Here is a 19017-nt window from a genome sequence, read left to right as displayed (position 1 = left end):
TTGTAGGAGAAGATAATCTCTCTCTCTCTCTCCCCTTCAGTCTATCCATCTGTCTAATTCGGAAAGATAATCTAGAGATGGAAGCAAGCTTGAACACAAATTGATGGGGTGTAAGACATTACCAATTCTTTAAAACAAAAAAAAACATAACTAAATTCCCCATTCTAAAACCCTTTTTCTCATTAATCTCACTGACAATTTGTATTAAAGAATGCTACTATTTGGTATAAATGGCAGCTCAATCTAATAAAAATAAAATTTGCTACACAAAGTTGCCTTAATACTTAATACTAGACCTGTAAATGAGCTCTATAAAAATTGACTGAAACTGAAACTGAAACTCTTCGTAATTCGTCGTAGCGGTAAAATCCAAAGAATCAAAATGAAAGGTAAACAGCAAGCTCACTTGAGCAAAGCAATGGCAGAAAACTAAATTGCGAGGGATTAATTAGGCTACTTACCATTGTTCCTTATAATTAGGTACCCAATCAGTGAAGAAACTTAGAAACGGTCAACCAGTTTGTTTACAACATGAGGTAATCGAGATGTGCTTGTAGCAATCATTTAACTTTCGATTTGAAGGTGTCTACATAACGAACTTCCGGTGTTTCGAATTTTTCTTTCTCATACTTTTCCTGTCCTTCAAGTAAATGTGGTCAATTTTGGCTTAGACGAAACAGTGAAATTTATCGCTCGGCGGCTCAGTTAAAATTGGCTACGACAGGTTTCGAAAGTGAAAAAATAATTTCACGAAGGCTGTGTGAAAATACACTGGGGTGTGTTCAGACACGGCAATTCTAAAAAGCGTCGCTTAGCCTTGGCAATATATATCCATCATTAATATAAACGGCCCATGAGCTATGCGTGGGGCTGTGGAACATTCCTAGTTAACTTTACAGTCAATCGACTACGATTCATGAATTCTTTCTTTATTCATTTCTTTCTTCCCTTTTTAAAAATATTTGAATTTGACGAATTGACTGATTTCAGTTAATTGACTGAGAATTTACAGGGCTATAATACTTGATACAGGAAATTCAATTTGAAACCAAGTCAACATTAAACTTCATAAATCTCGATAAGTTTATCACTTCCAATTTATCTACTAGTGTTTCTGCAACAATTTTTTTCTAAAACAATATATCGAACTCTAGCAATCATTGAAGACATACCTCCTATAAAATCGTCGAAATCATCCCCGTCGGATGGCTCATAGACTTCGTCGGCCATTTTGTTGTCTATCCACTCCATCCAGCAGTCCAGCTCGCTTGTCAAACCACGATACCGAGGTGTGTCTGTGGAGTAACGACAACGACAAAGGTTCATCTTATAATTGCACAAGTAGAATAAGCAATTATGTTCTTGTTGAAAATATTTAAAACATACCAAAACGATACCATAAACTTTACTGTGCATAATGAAAGGAATATACTGTAAAATTACTTTAGACTGAAAGAAGCTAAACTGAAAAATACCATGAACTGCAAAGAATTTAATAAATTTTACGAGTTTCTTCTTTATCATTGTACTAATTCTTACGATGAACCGAAATACTTCTAAGCACGACTTTCTTTAAACAGAAACAACTCGAGAGTACCCTCCCTTTATTTTTTCTGCAATAATTCTGTATAATGTGAACTCACATTCTTTGTTGACAGCGATCTGGACCAACCTTGGTAAAAGTTCTGGAATGCCTAGTAATAATTCTGTTTGTATAGAATGAAAAGAAAAAAAAAGTTACCATCCAAAAAAATAAGACTAACTAAAATGACACTGCTTGCGTTGTGACAGAAATAATTTTGTGAACATTTTTTACCATATTGTCTAAAGAGTTAGATTTCATAAGATAAACATATTTTTTTTTTCTTTTTATAATAGCAGTTGACTGCTGTACTCTGGAATAGCAGGTTTGCAAGGTCTCAGGTTTGAGAGTTTTTGCCAAGATGAGGATCGATATTTAAAGGACGAGTTTTCTGGTAAATAATTCATTTCTGTAAACAATCCACAAAAGACATAGAGTAGATGGATCACCTTTGAGACAAATTGCTGATAGAAAAGTACGGCTATGTGGTCTAGTGGTATGATACTCGCTTTCGGATCGGAAGGTCCTGGGTTCGAGCCTCGCGCTCGGCGCATAGTTGAGTCCTTGGAAAAGGCTCTTTACTCACATTCTCTCACCATACTCAGGTGTAAAATGAGTACCTGGCCGTTAACAGCATTGTCTCTGTCCGAAAAATTGTAATATCTTCTAACAGGCGTCATGTCCCGTCCTACATGTTAAATGTCGCTGGTGACCAGGGACCCCTTGTAAAGCGCTTTGAGCACATTTAGTGGATATTGCGCTATATAAAAGCTCAATTCTTTTTTTTAAATTATAAAATCAATTGTTTAAAAAGAATTGAAAAACAAAAGTGGTGAAAACCTTATTCTAATTCACAAATATAGATGCACTTTAAATATTAAATATTATTGAACATACTTTTAACTTAAAAAAAAAAAAACAACAAAAAAAAAAAAACAAGATAAAAAAACAAAACAAACAAAGCTTTAAAAAAACCCCAATAAAACAAACCAACAAAAGACAAAAATGACAAACAAAACACACAGCAAATTGCCTTTACCTTGGTTTATATCCCTCAAATTGACAAAACCTTTGCTCCTTTTTTGTTTATTTTGGGCAAATACTGTGAGAGGAAGAAATAAAAAGAGCAAAAATGAGATGACTATTAATTTGACACAAGTTAAACAAATGTCTAAATTAATAGTATTTAATTCTTAGATTTAAGAAATGATATTTGAAAGAACATCTAACATCACCAATCACTGCTTTAACTCACTTAATCCTAGAGATTTTTTCTACTTTTCAAAATTGGAAGAAATGTATTATGAGCATGTACATAGATAGTTTTATTCAACATGTAAAAACTAAAAACATTAGCTTTGATACTGCGCCTATATTTTGTTTCAGAAAAATGGGCATGTGGTAAAAGTAACCCGAGTAAACTATGGATATAGTCGGTGAGAGGGTTGAGTGAGTTAAGAAATGCTAAACACCTGTGACATGTGACAGACACAATTCAACATTAATTCTTAGTGCTCACCCAAGAGCAAAATCAACAAAGAGAGTCAGATCTAAACCACTCACAGGATGAAAAAAGTTTAGATTGCAATTTATAACCGGATGCACAATGAGAGAGAGAGAGAGAGAGAGAGAGAGAGAGAGAGAGAGAGAGAGAGAGAGACAGAGAGAGAGAGAGAGAGAGAGAGAGAGTGTGTGTAAGTGTGTGTGTGTGATGTGAAAGAATTTCACAAGCCCTTGATTTAAGTGATAAACATGTATATTCCTTTCAAAAATCTTATTTCAATTTCAATCTCCAGAGAATGTTTTTAAAATGAATAAGCCAAGGTGAACAGATCTCTATTATAATATAGTCACTTAGTTTGATTATAAATATTGACACTCATAAAAATATACATGCACCAACACAGACACGCAAAAAAAAAAAGAAAGAAGAAAAACAAAGAAAAAAAAAGAAAAATGAGATGAAATTAAAAAAAACCAAAAAAAAACAACAATTCAATACAGATATTAAGCATTTGGATTCCATCTCACAAAGGAATGGAATACAGTATATATACTTACAAGAGGATTTGTTTTCATATATATCAAGATCAGATATTGCAACAGCCAGAATGCGACAAAAATTGGCCAACTGTGCATCATCAAGACAGCTAACCAATGCCCGCAAATTTTCTGTAAACAGAACACAATACTTTTATATAATAAGATGAAAACTATTATAGATGTCATAAAAGCATTTTCAAACCGGATTTTTATAAGATATCTTAAGTGTCATGAATATTATATGCACTCATAAATTTACATTCATCTTTGAAAACCTTAAATATATTTGCATATTATTTATGCTGATGGTGATTAAAAATTGAAAAAGGAGAAAATTTTTGAGCAACTGCCTTTTTAAGCCCTATTTTGCCAACACTAGCCCCCACTTTAGAGTAAATGAGATGATAGTTACAGTGACTGTAGTGGCGTTAGTGATGACGATTATGATGTTATTAGTGGTTGCAGTAGTGGTTGTAATGATGGTGGAGTTGTAGCAGTGAAACTGGTGCTGACAATTGAACTAGTGGGGGCTATCCTTGGGACCATGTGACCTCACCAGAATTTAATGGAAATTGCCCGTAACCAGGAGTTTTTTGGGGCAGACCAGATTATTTTTCTTTGATGAAACCGAAATTTTGGCATTTCTGCATTATTATAACAATTGTAATTATTATTATTATTATCACAATTATCAAAATTATAAAAAATGCTATTTCTGTACTTCAATGTGTACAGCTGAGCTGCCAACTCGCCAAAAGCCATTTTGGGGACAAATGTCATTGATTTCAGTGGCGCATAAAATTAAGTCTATTTAGACCTACAGACAACTTCACTGAGACAAATGTTAAAATTATGCTATGGTTACCCAGCAAAACGTTCTGTGACTTTTTAGGCATTTATGGTTACTCCGTTGCTGCACAGAGGTTCCGTGGCACTTGGCAGCTCTCTACACATACATATGACAGCATTTAATCATGAATGGTGCGGCTATGTGGTCTAGTGGTATGACACTCGCTTTCGGATCGGAAGGTCCTGGGTTCGAGCCTCGCGCACGGCGCATAGTTGAGTCCTTGGAAAAGACTCTTAACTCACATTATCCCACCGTACTCAGGTGTAAAATGAGTACCTGGCGTTAACAGCGTTGTCTTGGTCCGAAAAATTGTAATTTTGCCTAAAAGGCGTTATGTCCTGTCCTACATGTTAAATGTTGCTGTTGACCAGGGACCCCTTGTAAAGCGCTTTGAGCACATTTAGTGCATATTGCGCTATACAAAAGCTCAATTTAAAAAAGAAAAAAAATCACACAGGGATCTACACTGTTTCAAAATATCTAAATATGGCATTCATGACTAACTCCTGTTATTATGCGAATTTGATATTTTAATAAATAACCCAGCATCAAGTGAGCAATCAATGGTATATATGTACTCACGTGGACGATGGAGATCAAGAACCTCCCTCCGTTGTTGTAGAATGTCTTCGATCAGCTGACACGCATTGACAAAGGTTTTTTTACTTGCTAACAAAGTGAACAAATAATTTAACGTTTCATCACAGGACAAGTCTTTCACCAACAACCTTTCACCTCCACACTGAGGAAAAGAAAATTTTAAAAACTCACTGAAAAAATAATAATACAATAAAGATAATGGTAATAGGAATATAATAATAATAATAATAATAATAATAATAATAATAATAATAATAATAATAATAATAATAATAATAATAATAACAACAATAACGATAATAATGTCGACGATCATATCAATGAAGCGTAGTATTCTTATCGAAAGGCTCTTGTGCACAAGAATAATCCAGATGTCTTGAAAAATGTTTCAATAAAGTTTATTCTTATTTGTCTTTTACAAGTTTCAAATTGGCCTTTTATTTGATGCATATAAGGTTGAAAACTCAAATTTCATTGAATTCATACTTTTTGAAATGAGAAATATCAGCCGTCACTTCTCAAACAACATATATATATATATATATATATATATATATATATATATATATATATATATATATATATATATATATATATATAATATAAATACCCATTAAAACTCATAATAAACAAATAGTTGGCGACAAAGATTGAAAGAGGGTGAATGAACTTACCAAAGTATTAAGTTTAATTAGGATCTCCAACACCAAACTTTTGCAACGTAAAGATCCGGGAGATTCACATAAGACTGAAGCTGCACATGGGGGAAGAAGAAATAACGAAACAAATCAGGACAATTATATAGGTTTCACTTGTGGCAAATGCTCATGGAGGCCCTATGTTCTATGTATTGTAACACGACTATACAGCAGGATATTTCTTATTTACAGGGATGAGAATGACTAGTCGCTGAAGAGGAGGAAATTTTTCAGCGCTTAGATCAAGAACCATCCATGCAAAAATAACCTATAGATTTTAATTTCATAAAAATGTATTGTGATGCAATCCAAAATGTGTCTTGCAGCAATTTCTGACACCACTCGGAGGAATTTCAAAAACCGAACGTCTAACTTTAACATGGTGGTATTGGTAATGGTGTGGTGGTGGTTGTAGTAGTTGTGGTAGGGATGATATTGTGGTGATGGTTGTAGTAGTAGTAGTGGTAGTCGCCACATCAGATTATTCAGATTGACTAATGCCCACCTCCCATTGTTTCAAGTTGACCAGATGCCAACTTTGGCTCACGTAAATTTCAGAAACAATTCCGAATAATTTCAATGCTTAAACAGGAATTTCTGCATACAAAATATAATCTATTGAGATCTATAAGCATCCCAATACCCCTTGTTTCAAATCAAGTAAAGTTCCAAAACCAATTTCATTATGAGGTATAAAATATTAAAATGAAAGGTAGGGGTGGTGGTAATAATGATATGATGGTGGCTGTTGTACTGGTGGTAGTAATGATAATGATGATGTATGTGGTGGTTGCAGAAGTGGTGGTGGTGATATTGTTGTGTTGGAGGAGGTTGTAGTAGTGGTGGTAAGGATATGGTAGTGATTGTTGTTTTAATGGTGATAGTGTTGTGATTATGTCGCAGTGGTGGTGGTAATGATAGTGATGATGATGTGGTGGAGGTGGTTGTTGTAGTGGTGGTACTTCATGAAATGATGGTGTGGCGATAGTAGTGGCAGTGATGATGATGATGACGATGATGATGGTGATACGGTGTGGACTTGTAGGTGAAAAGAGGGATTGATGGCTGATGTGAAAAGGATATGATCCACTTTATAGATGAGAGAGAGAGAGAGAGAGAGAGAGAGAGAGAGAGAGAGAGAGAGAGAGAGAGAGAGAGAGAGAGAGAGAGAGAGAGAGAGAGAGAGAGAGAGAGAGACAGAGAGAGCAAAAAAGAAAAAAAAAAGAAAAAAGAAAAAAAAAAAAAAAGAAAATACCTTTAGAACCCGATCTGTTGAAAGCCACTTTGGGAAGTAATGTTCCTGCCATCAGGAATCGAATTAAAATCTGAAGTGAAAACAGAATTGAATGCAAGACATTGACCAAATACAAAACATTACCCCTATAATTTCTCCCTCCATACACAGTAAAAATATCTTCTTGCATCCACATCCAACACCCTCTCCATACATTTACATTGCTTCCACATTTGACAAAATGTGATATTTTGTAACCTTACATATTTGTGTTTTGTTTTTTGTTTCCTGACGAAGGAAAGGGCTGACACATTGTTCGTTTTGTGTTGTACTCTTAAATATCAGTCATATAACTCACTTTATCTATCTCTCCATAAAAATATCTACCTTGTGCAATTTACAACAAAGCGACTCAAAGCAATTGAACACCATTAAGGAAAGAAATATTATCAATGGTGAAAACAAACAAGTCTTTACTTTAAAAAAAAATAAAGTCAATAATGAAATTATCTTGAAAAATTGATATAACACAATTTTGTAAAAAAAAAAAAAAATTTAAATTGGAGCTTGTTCTTAATAAGTTGAAAAGAAAATTTTTTGAATTGGAAACGAAATTAAAATTTAACTTTCATAAAATACAATGGTCTCTAAATTTGTGAAAACGATAAAACTAACCTCCACACCACCCATATTGATAAAACTTTTGGCAAACTTCTCCACATTTTCTTCACTTGCACCCGAAGAATGATCATTGAAATGTGATCTGCGAGGTTCAAAACTCATCAACATGAACAAAACTTTCTGAAAAATGAAAAAAAAAAAAGAAGAAAAGAACATGAGAAAAACTTTTCTAAAACTAACCAAACCAAAACTGGAATTTAAAAAATTCAAATTACCAATTAAAAAAAAAAAAGCGGAGAGCTATTACTATTACTATATCACGCTGTTTCTAAAATAAAAAATACTTTGAAAAGCAAAATATCAGCCGTAAATTTTATTCTTCATGAAATAAGAGATAATATTAAACATTTTTCGCATAACCACATTTATTGCTGAAAACAATTATACCACGACTATACAAAAAAACAAAAACAAACCCTGATAACTCAACTGGTAGAGCACTCGATTCGCACGCAAATCGATCCCTCCATCCACCTAGTACTTTGCAAAAGAATAGCATCCTATATCCAAATTGTCGCAAGCAATTGCTGTTTGTTCGTTTCACTCTATAGAAACTGGAACAAACTCTGGCTCCATGGGCCTCAAGACTCTGAATCTGAAGGACTACTTTTTATACCACACAAAAAAAAAAAACCCCAAAAAATTGATAAAAATAATTTGCAGAATAAGCTAACTGCTCATTTTTAAGTTCAATAAATAACAAACAACAAAATCAAAACAAAAAATGTAACGGTAATAAAACCATTCTTATTTCAAGAATTTTACCTTGAGTTCCGTGAAAGTTTCATCTGCCTTGGGATCTGAGCCTGTGCCCTTCTCAACGCAATATGAAAGACTGGCAACACTGAGTCTGTCCAGTGTGATGATGATATCAACCACATCTTTATTCTCAGGAATGCCTGTGAGTAGATGCCGTGGTAGCTTTTTGGGTAGATGGGAAGGGGAAGGAGGGAGTGAACAGAAAAAAAAAGAATAAACGGTGATGTGAATTTTAAATAGAGGAGGAACCAACTGATTTTTTTTCCCCCTTTAAATGTTGTATTCATATCAATCATCAGAATTAAATTTCATGTCAGACAGAAGTCATTGTACGAGTGTGGTAAACAAAAAAAATGTCAAGCTCATCTTGTCATTAAAACAAAAATTGAAAATCCTACAGCATGGTGACCCTTTTCGGAGAGCTAAAACGGGGCATCTTAAAGCACAATCCCGACATGACTCAGAATTGTAGTATGTTAACACTATTATATAACATAATCTAGATTTAGAGCTATTTATTATTTTTAATTTGCTAGTAAAAAAAAAAATTAAATTAAAAATTACAGAAAAAAAAAAAAAAAACAACAGCATAATCCTAGGACATACAAGGGTCATTTCCATAATTAACATTTTCTCAGTTTGCCGAATCGGGACAGTCCCCATATGATCAGGACAGCTGGCTGCTATGTTACTGTTACTGGATGGAGCTTCTCCCTCTCTCTCTCTTGTTTATCACTGTCATGACTATCACTATAACTATTACTAATTTTAACTGTTAATTATGGTTACCATCACAATGAACTTGCACAAGTATTTGTACACCCCTTTATATACTAAATCCTTACGCCTCTCTACATATATATATGTCAATTTTGCGTTTTACCATCATGTACTGTACTGTAATGTTCTGTAAAACTTAAAATTTGATTCTTGATTGTGATGTTTAATTGATCAAAGTCATATGTGAGGTTACCCAAGCCTGTTAAATAAACATTTCAAAGGTCTACCTGATCACACACACACACACACACACACACACACACACATATATATATATATATATATATATATATATATATATATATATATATATATATATATATATATATATATATATATATATATATATATATATATAAACATTTGAAATATAATTAAGATAGTTTGACTTCTACAACGTTGTTATCGAGCGTTGCTCTCATCAGGAAGTCTGATATATATATATATATATATATATATATATATATATATATATAATATATATATATACACATATATATATGTGTGTGTGTGATCATAGAGAGAGAGAGAGAGAGAGAGAGAGAGAGAGAGAGAGAGAGAGAGAGAGAGAGAGAGAGAGAGAGAGAGAGAGAGAGAGAGAGAGAGAGAGAGAGAGAGAGAGAGAGAGAGAGAGAGAGAGAGAGAGAGAGAGAGAGAGAGAGAGAGAGAGAGAGAGAGAGAGTGGTTAAAAGCAAAAGTTTTGTAATAAAAAAAAACAACTCAACTCAATTCCAGAATGGTTCAGGTCAACAAATTTCTATGCTCAGTCATTACTAAACTTACTTATACTTCAACTTCATGGGCAATTCGTTTCATGTAAACAAAACAATCAAAATTGAAAAAGTCCACTACTGCTAGTACTTAGAAGATTGACCTCACTGACGACGCTGGATACTCAAATATACTGTCGATTATGACTGTCAGTCAATGGTCAACCAAGCAAGGTGAACATTTTCCTATTCAGCCTATTCTCAATATAAAATATAAATATAAATCAAGACTAATTGAACTAATTGGAATTGCTTATGACACCATGTCTGTCTATAGTATAGAGTTTGAGTGTATGTGGGCTCTAATAACAGTCACGAATAAAGTAGACGGAAGTGTAAGTGACAAGGGTGCAACGTTTAAGTTGTATATAATTGTCCCTACTATTAAGGAGTAAGGTAAGAAGGCGAAGGGAAAGAGTAAGAGAGAGAGGGAGTGAGTGCCTGCCTGTGTCTGTGTTGCTGCATCATCACTTAACCCCTACGTCCGTAAACCAGACTTTGGAGTTGGAGTTTAAAAAGGACAACTTATATATGATCACGAGGCGCAAGGAATTATGAGGCTAAATTATTACGTGAAATATATTGACAAGTGTAATATGATGATTGTGACACAATTTAGCTTTCCATATTCCTGGTAATAGTGGTAAAAAGACAAAGGAAATTTTTGCTGAATCAGGAAGGGAAATTTATTCAAAATGAAATGACCGCTGGCATCGCAGTTCCCGAGGAAACAAAGGACATGCAATTCCCTCATTTTCTATATAGCCAATATAATTTGACACACAATGATAGGAATTCGACCCTGAGGGGATATTTTTATTTCTGCTAAGTGACGAATATGACCGATTTTTGCCAAATCAACATTGTTTACCTGTGTAAATCTGGATGGCCCACGGCCTGTGTATTGAATATCAGCTTGAAGAAAAAATCCACTACTATAGGAGTAACCTCTCCCTCTTTTCCGGGGTAACATTATCACAACATTTATCCCTGAGAATTAAAACACCTTCCTCCCCTTTCAATAAATGTCCCAGTTGACGGCTGTGATCTGCTAACCTAGCCTTATCTTCTGTAGGGTATGTTGACGACTGTATTCTATTTTAGTGTGTTGTTTTCACTTACGAACTAAGCCAACTGAGCCAGGCGGTAATTTTTGCACGCATGCGTATGAGGTCGCCACTTCCGTCCTGTCGAGCCAGTCCTATTTCTTCGACAGTCGACAAATTCTGATTAGAAATCGAACTATCGATCACATAATGATTGTACATGACTTTTTTTTTTTCACAGCATTCTCAGTTGTTTCTTTCTCGGTGATATCCTTTCTGAACGAAACTTATAGCAATGATTAAGAAATATAAATGCATCAGCCCGTGGTCAAATGAAAAACGAATAGTCTTTAAAGAAATTTAAAGCTTTAGGTCTTATTATTATTGATACCACAGACATCAAAGAGCTATGATTGAGACAGATTAAGACTGTTAACATTTCACAATTCCCTTTCATTAAAACAAATAATAAACGTGCAGGAAAACAAATTATGTTTGAGATGAAAAAAAAAATACACTACGCACAAAAACTTGGCGACTATGTATGTATCTTTATATTATTTTTAATCACCGCCCCAAAAGGGTGTTGTTTTATAACTAATGTATTTGCTTTGATGAATGGAAAACTCGAAACGTTAATAATTTACAGTCTGGTGTAACTGTTAAAGCTTTACATTTCTTTGCTTATTAAAACATACATATCACGCGCCCGTTCGTCATTTTAGACAAAACGCTAAATAAATGAAAAAAAAAAAGAAAAAGGAGCGAATGAAGCAATAACACCAAGGAATTCGTTTAATTCTACGAATAACACTGAATTGTCACAAACGGCGCTTAGTCAAGTAAACGTGCATACATTTGTAGGTCTGATTAACCAAACGCGATTATGGTCTCTTATAATTCTTGTAATTTAATAGACAATACTTTGCATGCGTTGGTTAGAGAGTATTTCCACTACAACAATGAACTCATCATTATTTGGGTTATCAGACCTGCCAGTGTGTGTACGTCGGCCTAGTATATAGTTTAATCATTAAGTAAAACGAATATTATATACTTACGATACGATTTACGTCTTTTTGGTATATATTTTGTTTCATCAAACTTTTATGTTATGTTATTTATTTATTTAGTTGTCTTTTACCTTTCACCAAGGCAAGATTTTTTATTTTTTTTACAAGACAAGATACGGCAACGACTGATCTATAGATAGTATGAAGATGACGTCACTCAGGTCTTTCTTATTGCTTTGTGCCATCCACGTTTATGTGTAATTCTCACTAATCTGTATAGACCAGCCTATAAACGTTCAAGGTTACACATAGTTTTTTTTTTGTTTGTTTGTTTTTTTTTTTGGTCTTGTCCGTCATACTTCCGGATGGTTATGTTGTGAGTTTCTTAGCCAAACGCATACTATCTATAGTTGCCGAGTTATGATTTGCCTGAATATTGGTTGGGAAAATAAGAAGGCAAGAAAGTCCAGCTGAAAAGATGCATGTAGTTGTTACTTCAGTTGAAAAACACGCTAATGATCTAAAAGTATCGCAAGCATCAGCACAACTACCTCCTACACTAGCAGCAGCACCACCTCCACCATCTTCGTCGTTATCATCATCATCATCATCATCATCATCATCATCATCATCATTGTCACAATGTAGGTGCAGGCAAAGGTACTGACCTACGTGACGATCCCAAAGCCAGAGTACGGTGGCTATTTACCCCAGGTTTGAGACATTAAAGGTGGTTCCACACGACACATAAAACTAAATGCACATCGCAAGACAATTGAATTATAATTTTATAACTGTTTATTACAAATCTAAAGAAAAATAAAAGGAAAGAAAGAATAATATCCAAATTATAAGTGTGACAACATATATCAAATATCAAAATATCAAAAATGATGGTGATGCATGATGGTGATGATGCAAATAATAATCTACAGGTTGGGGCCCCTTACCTTACTTAATACGCAGACATGCAATGAATGGTGAATGATGATGAAGGTGAAGATGATATTCTTGACCACATTATCGATGTCTTTCGGTATTATTATATCTATAGGAGTCCAAACATGTTCACAGTTCACTTTTTCTGTCACAAGTTCTTTCAATTGTTAATTTCACTTTAATTTAAGTCCAGGTTGGAAATGTTTTTTATTAAATTGTTTTCCCGATAAATATGGAACCAAAATGTTTTTCAAGATAATAAACAAATGTTACTGGTATCACGTCTGGTTTATAGCCGGGGCTAACCGACTCTATTCTGTATAGAAAGAGATACATGATTAATAAAATAATCCTATATTCACACTTGATCATGTGCCATACTTATTCATAAGTGAGACTTATCTTAGCACATCATTTCAATCTAGAGAGATTGACGATTACTCTTAATTATCTCAAAATTAATATTTCAATATTTATTTACGACAGAGATTAAATAAGTGTAGATAACTTTTTATTCTTTAATCAATCTTTACATCTGTTATCCTTAAACTTCAAGCACGATATTAAAATATCTTAATATTTGTATTCTGAAGAAATACACAATAATAGTACACATGGAAATTCACTGCTGATGATCTTACATCATAAATCTCATAAAACTTATAGCATAAACTATCATTAAAATCACAATTAATTAATGGAAACACACCATTAATAGACCCGTCAAATAACGAAATTTCACTGGCGGTTAATATACAAAGTTAATATTAATTTCCAAGCCAAGTGAATTTCTGCAAAATGGAATGACTTTTGTGAGTCTCAGAGAGGACCTAGCATGTCTCTGCTCTGTTCAGGCTATCGTGATGGACTGACTAAAATTGGTAAAACTCTCTTCTATATAATAAAACTTCGTCTACCCAACGCATGGTCATAGACAATAAATTAACGTAACTCAGGATCAGTCAAGACATTCTATTATTTAGTCAATTCTCAAAAGTGTCAGGTTTCCATCAAAGTCCGATAACGAACTACCCGGTTTCCGGGACTTTTAAGAAAACTTTCTTATACAATAGTTACGGGACTAAAGAAACTTTTTTACTCAATAGTCACGGGACTAGTCTCCCTGCCACGCTATCTCTCTATCTCCCATAACGGCGCCACTCTATCCTAATGTCATTAAGGTGACTATTTAATATTCATCAACGGTGTTTTTCCAACAAAAGAAATCAAACAAAAAAAAAAAAAAAACAACACTGAATACTTAAGGCGAAATAACCGGACACGCAAAGGTAACATAACAGGAAACAAGCATCATTGCTCACCTAGCACGGGCAACAAGCGTTTTGTGACATTCTCTCCCTCTTCAAGAACTAAGTCCATCTGACTTTGGTCCATCTTTAACAAAACCGCTTGATCAGACTCTAGAAAGGAAGTCTGGACCATGATTTTCTGAACCTTTTACAGCTCTTAGATTAAATCTAAACTGATTGAGCAACAGAGCCCATCTCATTAGTCTACCATTTTCCGATTTTGCCCTATTCAGATATAATAGTGGAGCATGATCGGTCTCCACAATGAACTCTCTTCCAATTAGATATGAGCTCAAAGTCTTCACAGCCCATACGAGAGCTAAGCATTCCTTCTCCACGACACAATAATTCTGTTCTCTTGCCAGAAGTTTCCGACTCAAATACAATACTGGCTTCTTTTCGCCCTCATGTTCCTGCATTAATATAGCCCTAGACCTGTGTTTGATGCATCGGTCCCTAAAATAAATTGCTTGTTAAAGTCTGGCAAGCACAAGACAGGCTCCGATGTTAACACAGATTTTAGTTTCTCAAACGCTTTCAGTTGAGGCTCTTCCCAAGCAATTCTATTTGGCATATTCTTCCGAGTTGCATCCGACAGTGGACTTGAGATAGCAGCAAAGTTCGGTACATATCTCCTGTAAAAGGATGTAAGACCAAGAAAGCTTCTCATTTTGGTCTTGTTTTGAGGTCTGCTCGCCTTCTGGATCGCTTCAACCTTATCAATCGTCGGAGACATCTTTCCATTTCCTATCCGATGACCTAGAAATTCCACTTCCGATTGCGCCATTGAGCACTTTGATGGTTTTGCTGTCAAGCCAGCATTCCTCAATTTCGTTAATACAGTTTCTACGCTCCTTAGATGCTCTTGCCACGACGAATTATGCACAATAATATCGTCAATATAATTCTTGACATTTGGAACGTCTTGAATGACTTTCCGCATCATTCTGCTAAAGGCTGCCGGTGCACATTGTAACCCGAACGGCATGACCCGAAACTGCATCAGTCCAAGCTCTGTTGGGAAGGCTGTTATTGGTTTTGAGGCATCAGACAAGGGCAACTGCCAGTATCCTTTACATAAATCAATCTTACTCACGAACCTGCTTTCTGGTCCTATTTGTTGGAACAGTTCATCAAGACGAGGCATTGGCTCAGCATCAAATACTGTATAGTTATTGACCCGGCGGTAGTCTACGCAAATTCTATTTTTGCCGTCCTTCTTTTTCACTATGATTGGAGGTGACGAGTACGCGCTATCAGACTGCTCAATTATTCCAGCGGTCAGCATTACTTTCACTTCCTCTTTGAATTCGGCTTGGAGTGCTTGTGGTATAGGGTAAGGCTTCCGTCGTATTGGATCTGAGCATGTAAGTTTGATGTCATAAATATAGGCAGATGTTCTGCCTGGTACATCTGTCAGAACATCTTGAAATTTCTTCAACAGTGTCACCAGTTCTTTCCTTTGGCTGTCGTCAAGTTCTTCTGATATTTGCACATCTTTAATGTTTCCGTTTGTGTAAGAGCCGGTGTCTCTATTCTCGGTACGCAATGATCGAACTGGTCTTCAGCGTCCTCCAGTTCATCAATCACTGTAGCTGTAGCTACTCCAAGTATTCCGATGTCTTGTGTAGGCGATTCAGGAGACTCCCGTTCCCAATACTTTTTCAGCATATTGGCATGATAGGTCTTCTGATATTTACCCATATCAATGGTGTAATTGTTGTCGCCTATCCTTTTGATGACCGTAAATGGTCCCATCCACTTCAGTTGAAGCTTGTTCGTTTTCGTAGGCAAAAGGAGCAACACTTTTTCTCCTTTATCAAACATTCTTGCTTTAGCCTTCCGGTCGAAGTGTGATTTGTATCGTCCCGAGGCTTTTCTCAGGTTGTCGTGGGCGACCTCAATAAACTTCTCCATCTTTGCGCGCAGGTCCACCACGTATTGATAGGTTGTCTTTACTTCCTCATCCGTGATGTTACCTGTCCAAAGTTCTCGGAGTATTGTCATAGGGCCCCTCACAGGTCTTGCGTATAGAAGTTCAAATGGCGAGAATCCAAGAGACTCCTGCGGTACCTCTCTATAAGCGAAGAGAGCGGCGTTGATGTATCTGTCCCAGTCTTTTGGTCTGTCGTTGGCGAGTCGCTTTAACATTCCTTTGAGAGTTCCATTCATCCTCTCAACTAAACCATTACATTGCGGATGGTACGGTGATGTGGTGAGCTGTTTCATGGAGAGAAGGCGACAAACTTCATTCATCATGTCAGAAGTAAACTGAGTTCCATTGTCATGTAGCATTTCCCTTGGCACTCCAGTACGGCTAAAAATATCGACTAATGCCTCAGCCACGTGTTCTGTGTCTATTGACTTTAATGGCACCGCCTCTGGAAATCGCGTGCAATAATCCATTAGAGTAAGGATGTACCGATTTCCTCTGTCTGAAGCTGGTATGACGGGCCCAATGATGTCCACTGCAACACGACTAAATGGCTCATCAATAAGAGGCACCTTTGATAGAGGCACTTTTGTTGTCTGACCCTTGGGTGCGCTCCTTTGGCACGTGTCACATGATCGACAGAATCTATTCACGTCATCCCAAAGATTAGGCCAATAGAACTCTAACAAGATCCTATCACTCGTTTTCTTAGATGCGAGATGACCAGCCATGATGCTCTCGTGGGCCAGCCTCATTACTGTCTCTCTCAGTTCCTCTGGAACAACTACCTGCCTACATACATCTCCATGGCATTTTGTTGGTGACTGGAAAAAGCGGCAAAGTACATCTTTATCGAAACCAAACCACGTAGTGTTGTTTCGACCACTGTGTCTACGTTCGCTATTTTCCGCCAACTTTCTGCAAACTGTTAGAGTCTCATCCTTTTCCTGTTTGTCGATTAGGTCCTTAACAGTGACCCCGATATCTAGTGATGCTGGAGTCCGCAATGCTTTGATTACTTTCTGCTTCTGACTTCGTGTCTCCACAGCCATCATTTGCTCATCACATTTAATACCAGGACACTTAGCACCTGGGATATTACCCAAGATTACATCATACAAAGGGGATTCCATCTCGGCGGCTTCAATTTCTCCTGTATAGTAAGGACAGTCGAGGTAAGCCTTTGTCAATGGTGCTTGTACGGACGTTCCGTCTGCTAGGCTGATTTTCATATAATCCTCTTTCCCTGGTGCAATTTTGCTCAAACCCTTCTTTATAACAACAGTGCTGCAGCCACTGTCGCGTAGGACCGTCACCTTTTCGCCATTTAGATAGCCTTTCCGAGTTGGCATCGTTTGCGCTTCCACGTATCCTTCGCAAATTGTGGTTATACAGTGATTGGGATCTGTAATGTTATAACTTGCACAGTTTGGTTGCGATTTCTTCTGAATCTGCGGATTCTTCTGGGCTTCAGTGCTCCTGACTTTGTCCCTCGCCATCCTTTGTTGTAGCCAACAATCATTTTCATGATGATTTTTTAATCCACAAAACTTACATCCACTACCAATAGCTAGCGCACGCTGAGACCTGCAGTCCCGAGCTTTGTGACCAAATTTCCTGCAGTGATGACATTGTAATTGTTGTGATGGTCTGTCCTTATTTGTCAGTGGTGTCCTGTTGACAGCATATTGCGTGGTGACTGGAGGTTGTTCTGCTTTTCTATCGAAACTAGACTTCACATAAGCCCCTGCTGCACCGTGAGCACAAACATACTTTTCTCTTTGATCCACCAAATCATTGGCTGTGCTAGGCTTTCTTTCTTTAACAAACATGAGCAAGTCCTTGTTACACGAATTCATCAGCTGTTCCATCATGAATAAGTCAATCAGATCGGTAGACAAATTCTTATCCTTCTCTGACAACTGTATCCATTTCTCAAGATAGGACTGGATTCGTGTTCTAAACTGACCAATGCTTTCTCCTGCCTCTGGCCTACTCTTCCTGAACTTTTCTTGAAAGCCATCTTTCGTCAAGTTATAACGCTTCAGCAGAGCATCCCTAACTTTCTGATAATTCATCGCCTCATCTTCATCAAGTCTCGTATAAACTTCCAATGCTTTTCCTTGTAACAAGGCGGAGAGATGAATAGCCCAGTCCGTCTCTGGCCATTCATTAACCGTCGCATATCTTTCAAATCTTAGCAGGTAACTGTCAATCATGTCTGACTTGTCATTGAAGCATGGAAGCCTGGGACTCTTGACTGGTGCTGGTCTTGCGTGACGAATACTTTCTGACACTGAGGGAGACCTAGGAGATGGCGAGCTGTCATCACGATCCGTTCTTAATCTCTGTAATTCCAGCTCCGTTTCTACAAGTTGTTGTTGCTGGCGCAGTTTCTCCCTCTCCAGTTCCAACTTCTCCAACTCTTCTTGGCGCACCCTGTCTTGGTCTGCCAACTGTTTTGTCACCCAATCATTTAACTCTTGGCCAGAAAATCCAAGCTTTTCTCCTACTTTAATCAACTTCTCCACATCAGACATGATTAAATTTTTTTTGTTTGTTACTTAGTTATCGATAAGACAATTAAATCAATGATAATGAAAACAGCTAGAATGCTTCAATAGGTCAACACAATAGAGCAGATGACAACACCGCAATATAAAACCACCGCAAAGTGAATACAACCAAATTTCTGCAAGCTGATATGACTTTTAAGCCAAAGAGCGGCATGTAACAAAATTTATATATTATTGCGAACTGCAAATAAGATACATTCAAT

General features: G+C 36.3%; 2 protein-coding genes across 3 annotated transcripts in view; both read right to left on the bottom strand.

Moving 5' to 3' along the window:
• Positions 1-11166, bottom strand: part of LOC144977522 (short transient receptor potential channel 4-associated protein-like) — a 28992-nt gene extending 17826 nt beyond the window's left edge. Inside the window, exons 1-10 of one of the 2 annotated variants that reach the window (XM_078922834.1) lie at positions 10869-11166; positions 8454-8609; positions 7683-7808; positions 7029-7098; positions 5750-5829; positions 5058-5217; positions 3644-3754; positions 2622-2684; positions 1644-1706; positions 1173-1295 (exon numbers count right to left, since the gene is read on the bottom strand). In XM_078922834.1, the coding sequence (XP_078778960.1) occupies positions 1173-1295; positions 1644-1706; positions 2622-2684; positions 3644-3754; positions 5058-5217; positions 5750-5829; positions 7029-7098; positions 7683-7808; positions 8454-8609; positions 10869-10970 (1054 nt within the window). In that variant the 5' untranslated portion in view covers positions 10971-11166. The remainder of the gene's footprint in view (positions 1-1172; positions 1296-1643; positions 1707-2621; positions 2685-3643; positions 3755-5057; positions 5218-5749; positions 5830-7028; positions 7099-7682; positions 7809-8453; positions 8610-10868) is intronic. The other variant, XM_078922833.1, reaches the window with a different exon arrangement.
• Positions 11167-15751: 4585 nt separating this feature from the next.
• LOC144976588 (uncharacterized) lies at positions 15752-18778 on the bottom strand. Its single transcript, XM_078920883.1, has one exon. It carries the CDS (start codon positions 18776-18778, stop codon positions 15752-15754), a length of 3027 nt encoding a protein of 1008 aa, XP_078777009.1.
• Between the last annotated feature and the right edge of the window lie 239 nt (positions 18779-19017).

Source organism: Berghia stephanieae, chromosome 7 (assembly GCF_034508935.2).
Source record: "Berghia stephanieae isolate SIO BIC M18660-M18661 chromosome 7, UCSD_Bste_1.3, whole genome shotgun sequence".
In the NCBI taxonomy this organism is placed as follows: domain Eukaryota; kingdom Metazoa; phylum Mollusca; class Gastropoda; order Nudibranchia; family Aeolidiidae; genus Berghia; species Berghia stephanieae.
Note: the sequence above shows the minus strand (reverse complement) of the source record. Positions and strands in the feature narration are given on the sequence as shown.

Coding starts and splice junctions, on each gene's coding strand:
- LOC144976588 (XM_078920883.1), bottom strand. CDS start 18,778: ATGTCTGATGTGGAGAAGTTGATTAAAGTAGGAGAAAAGCTTGGATTT.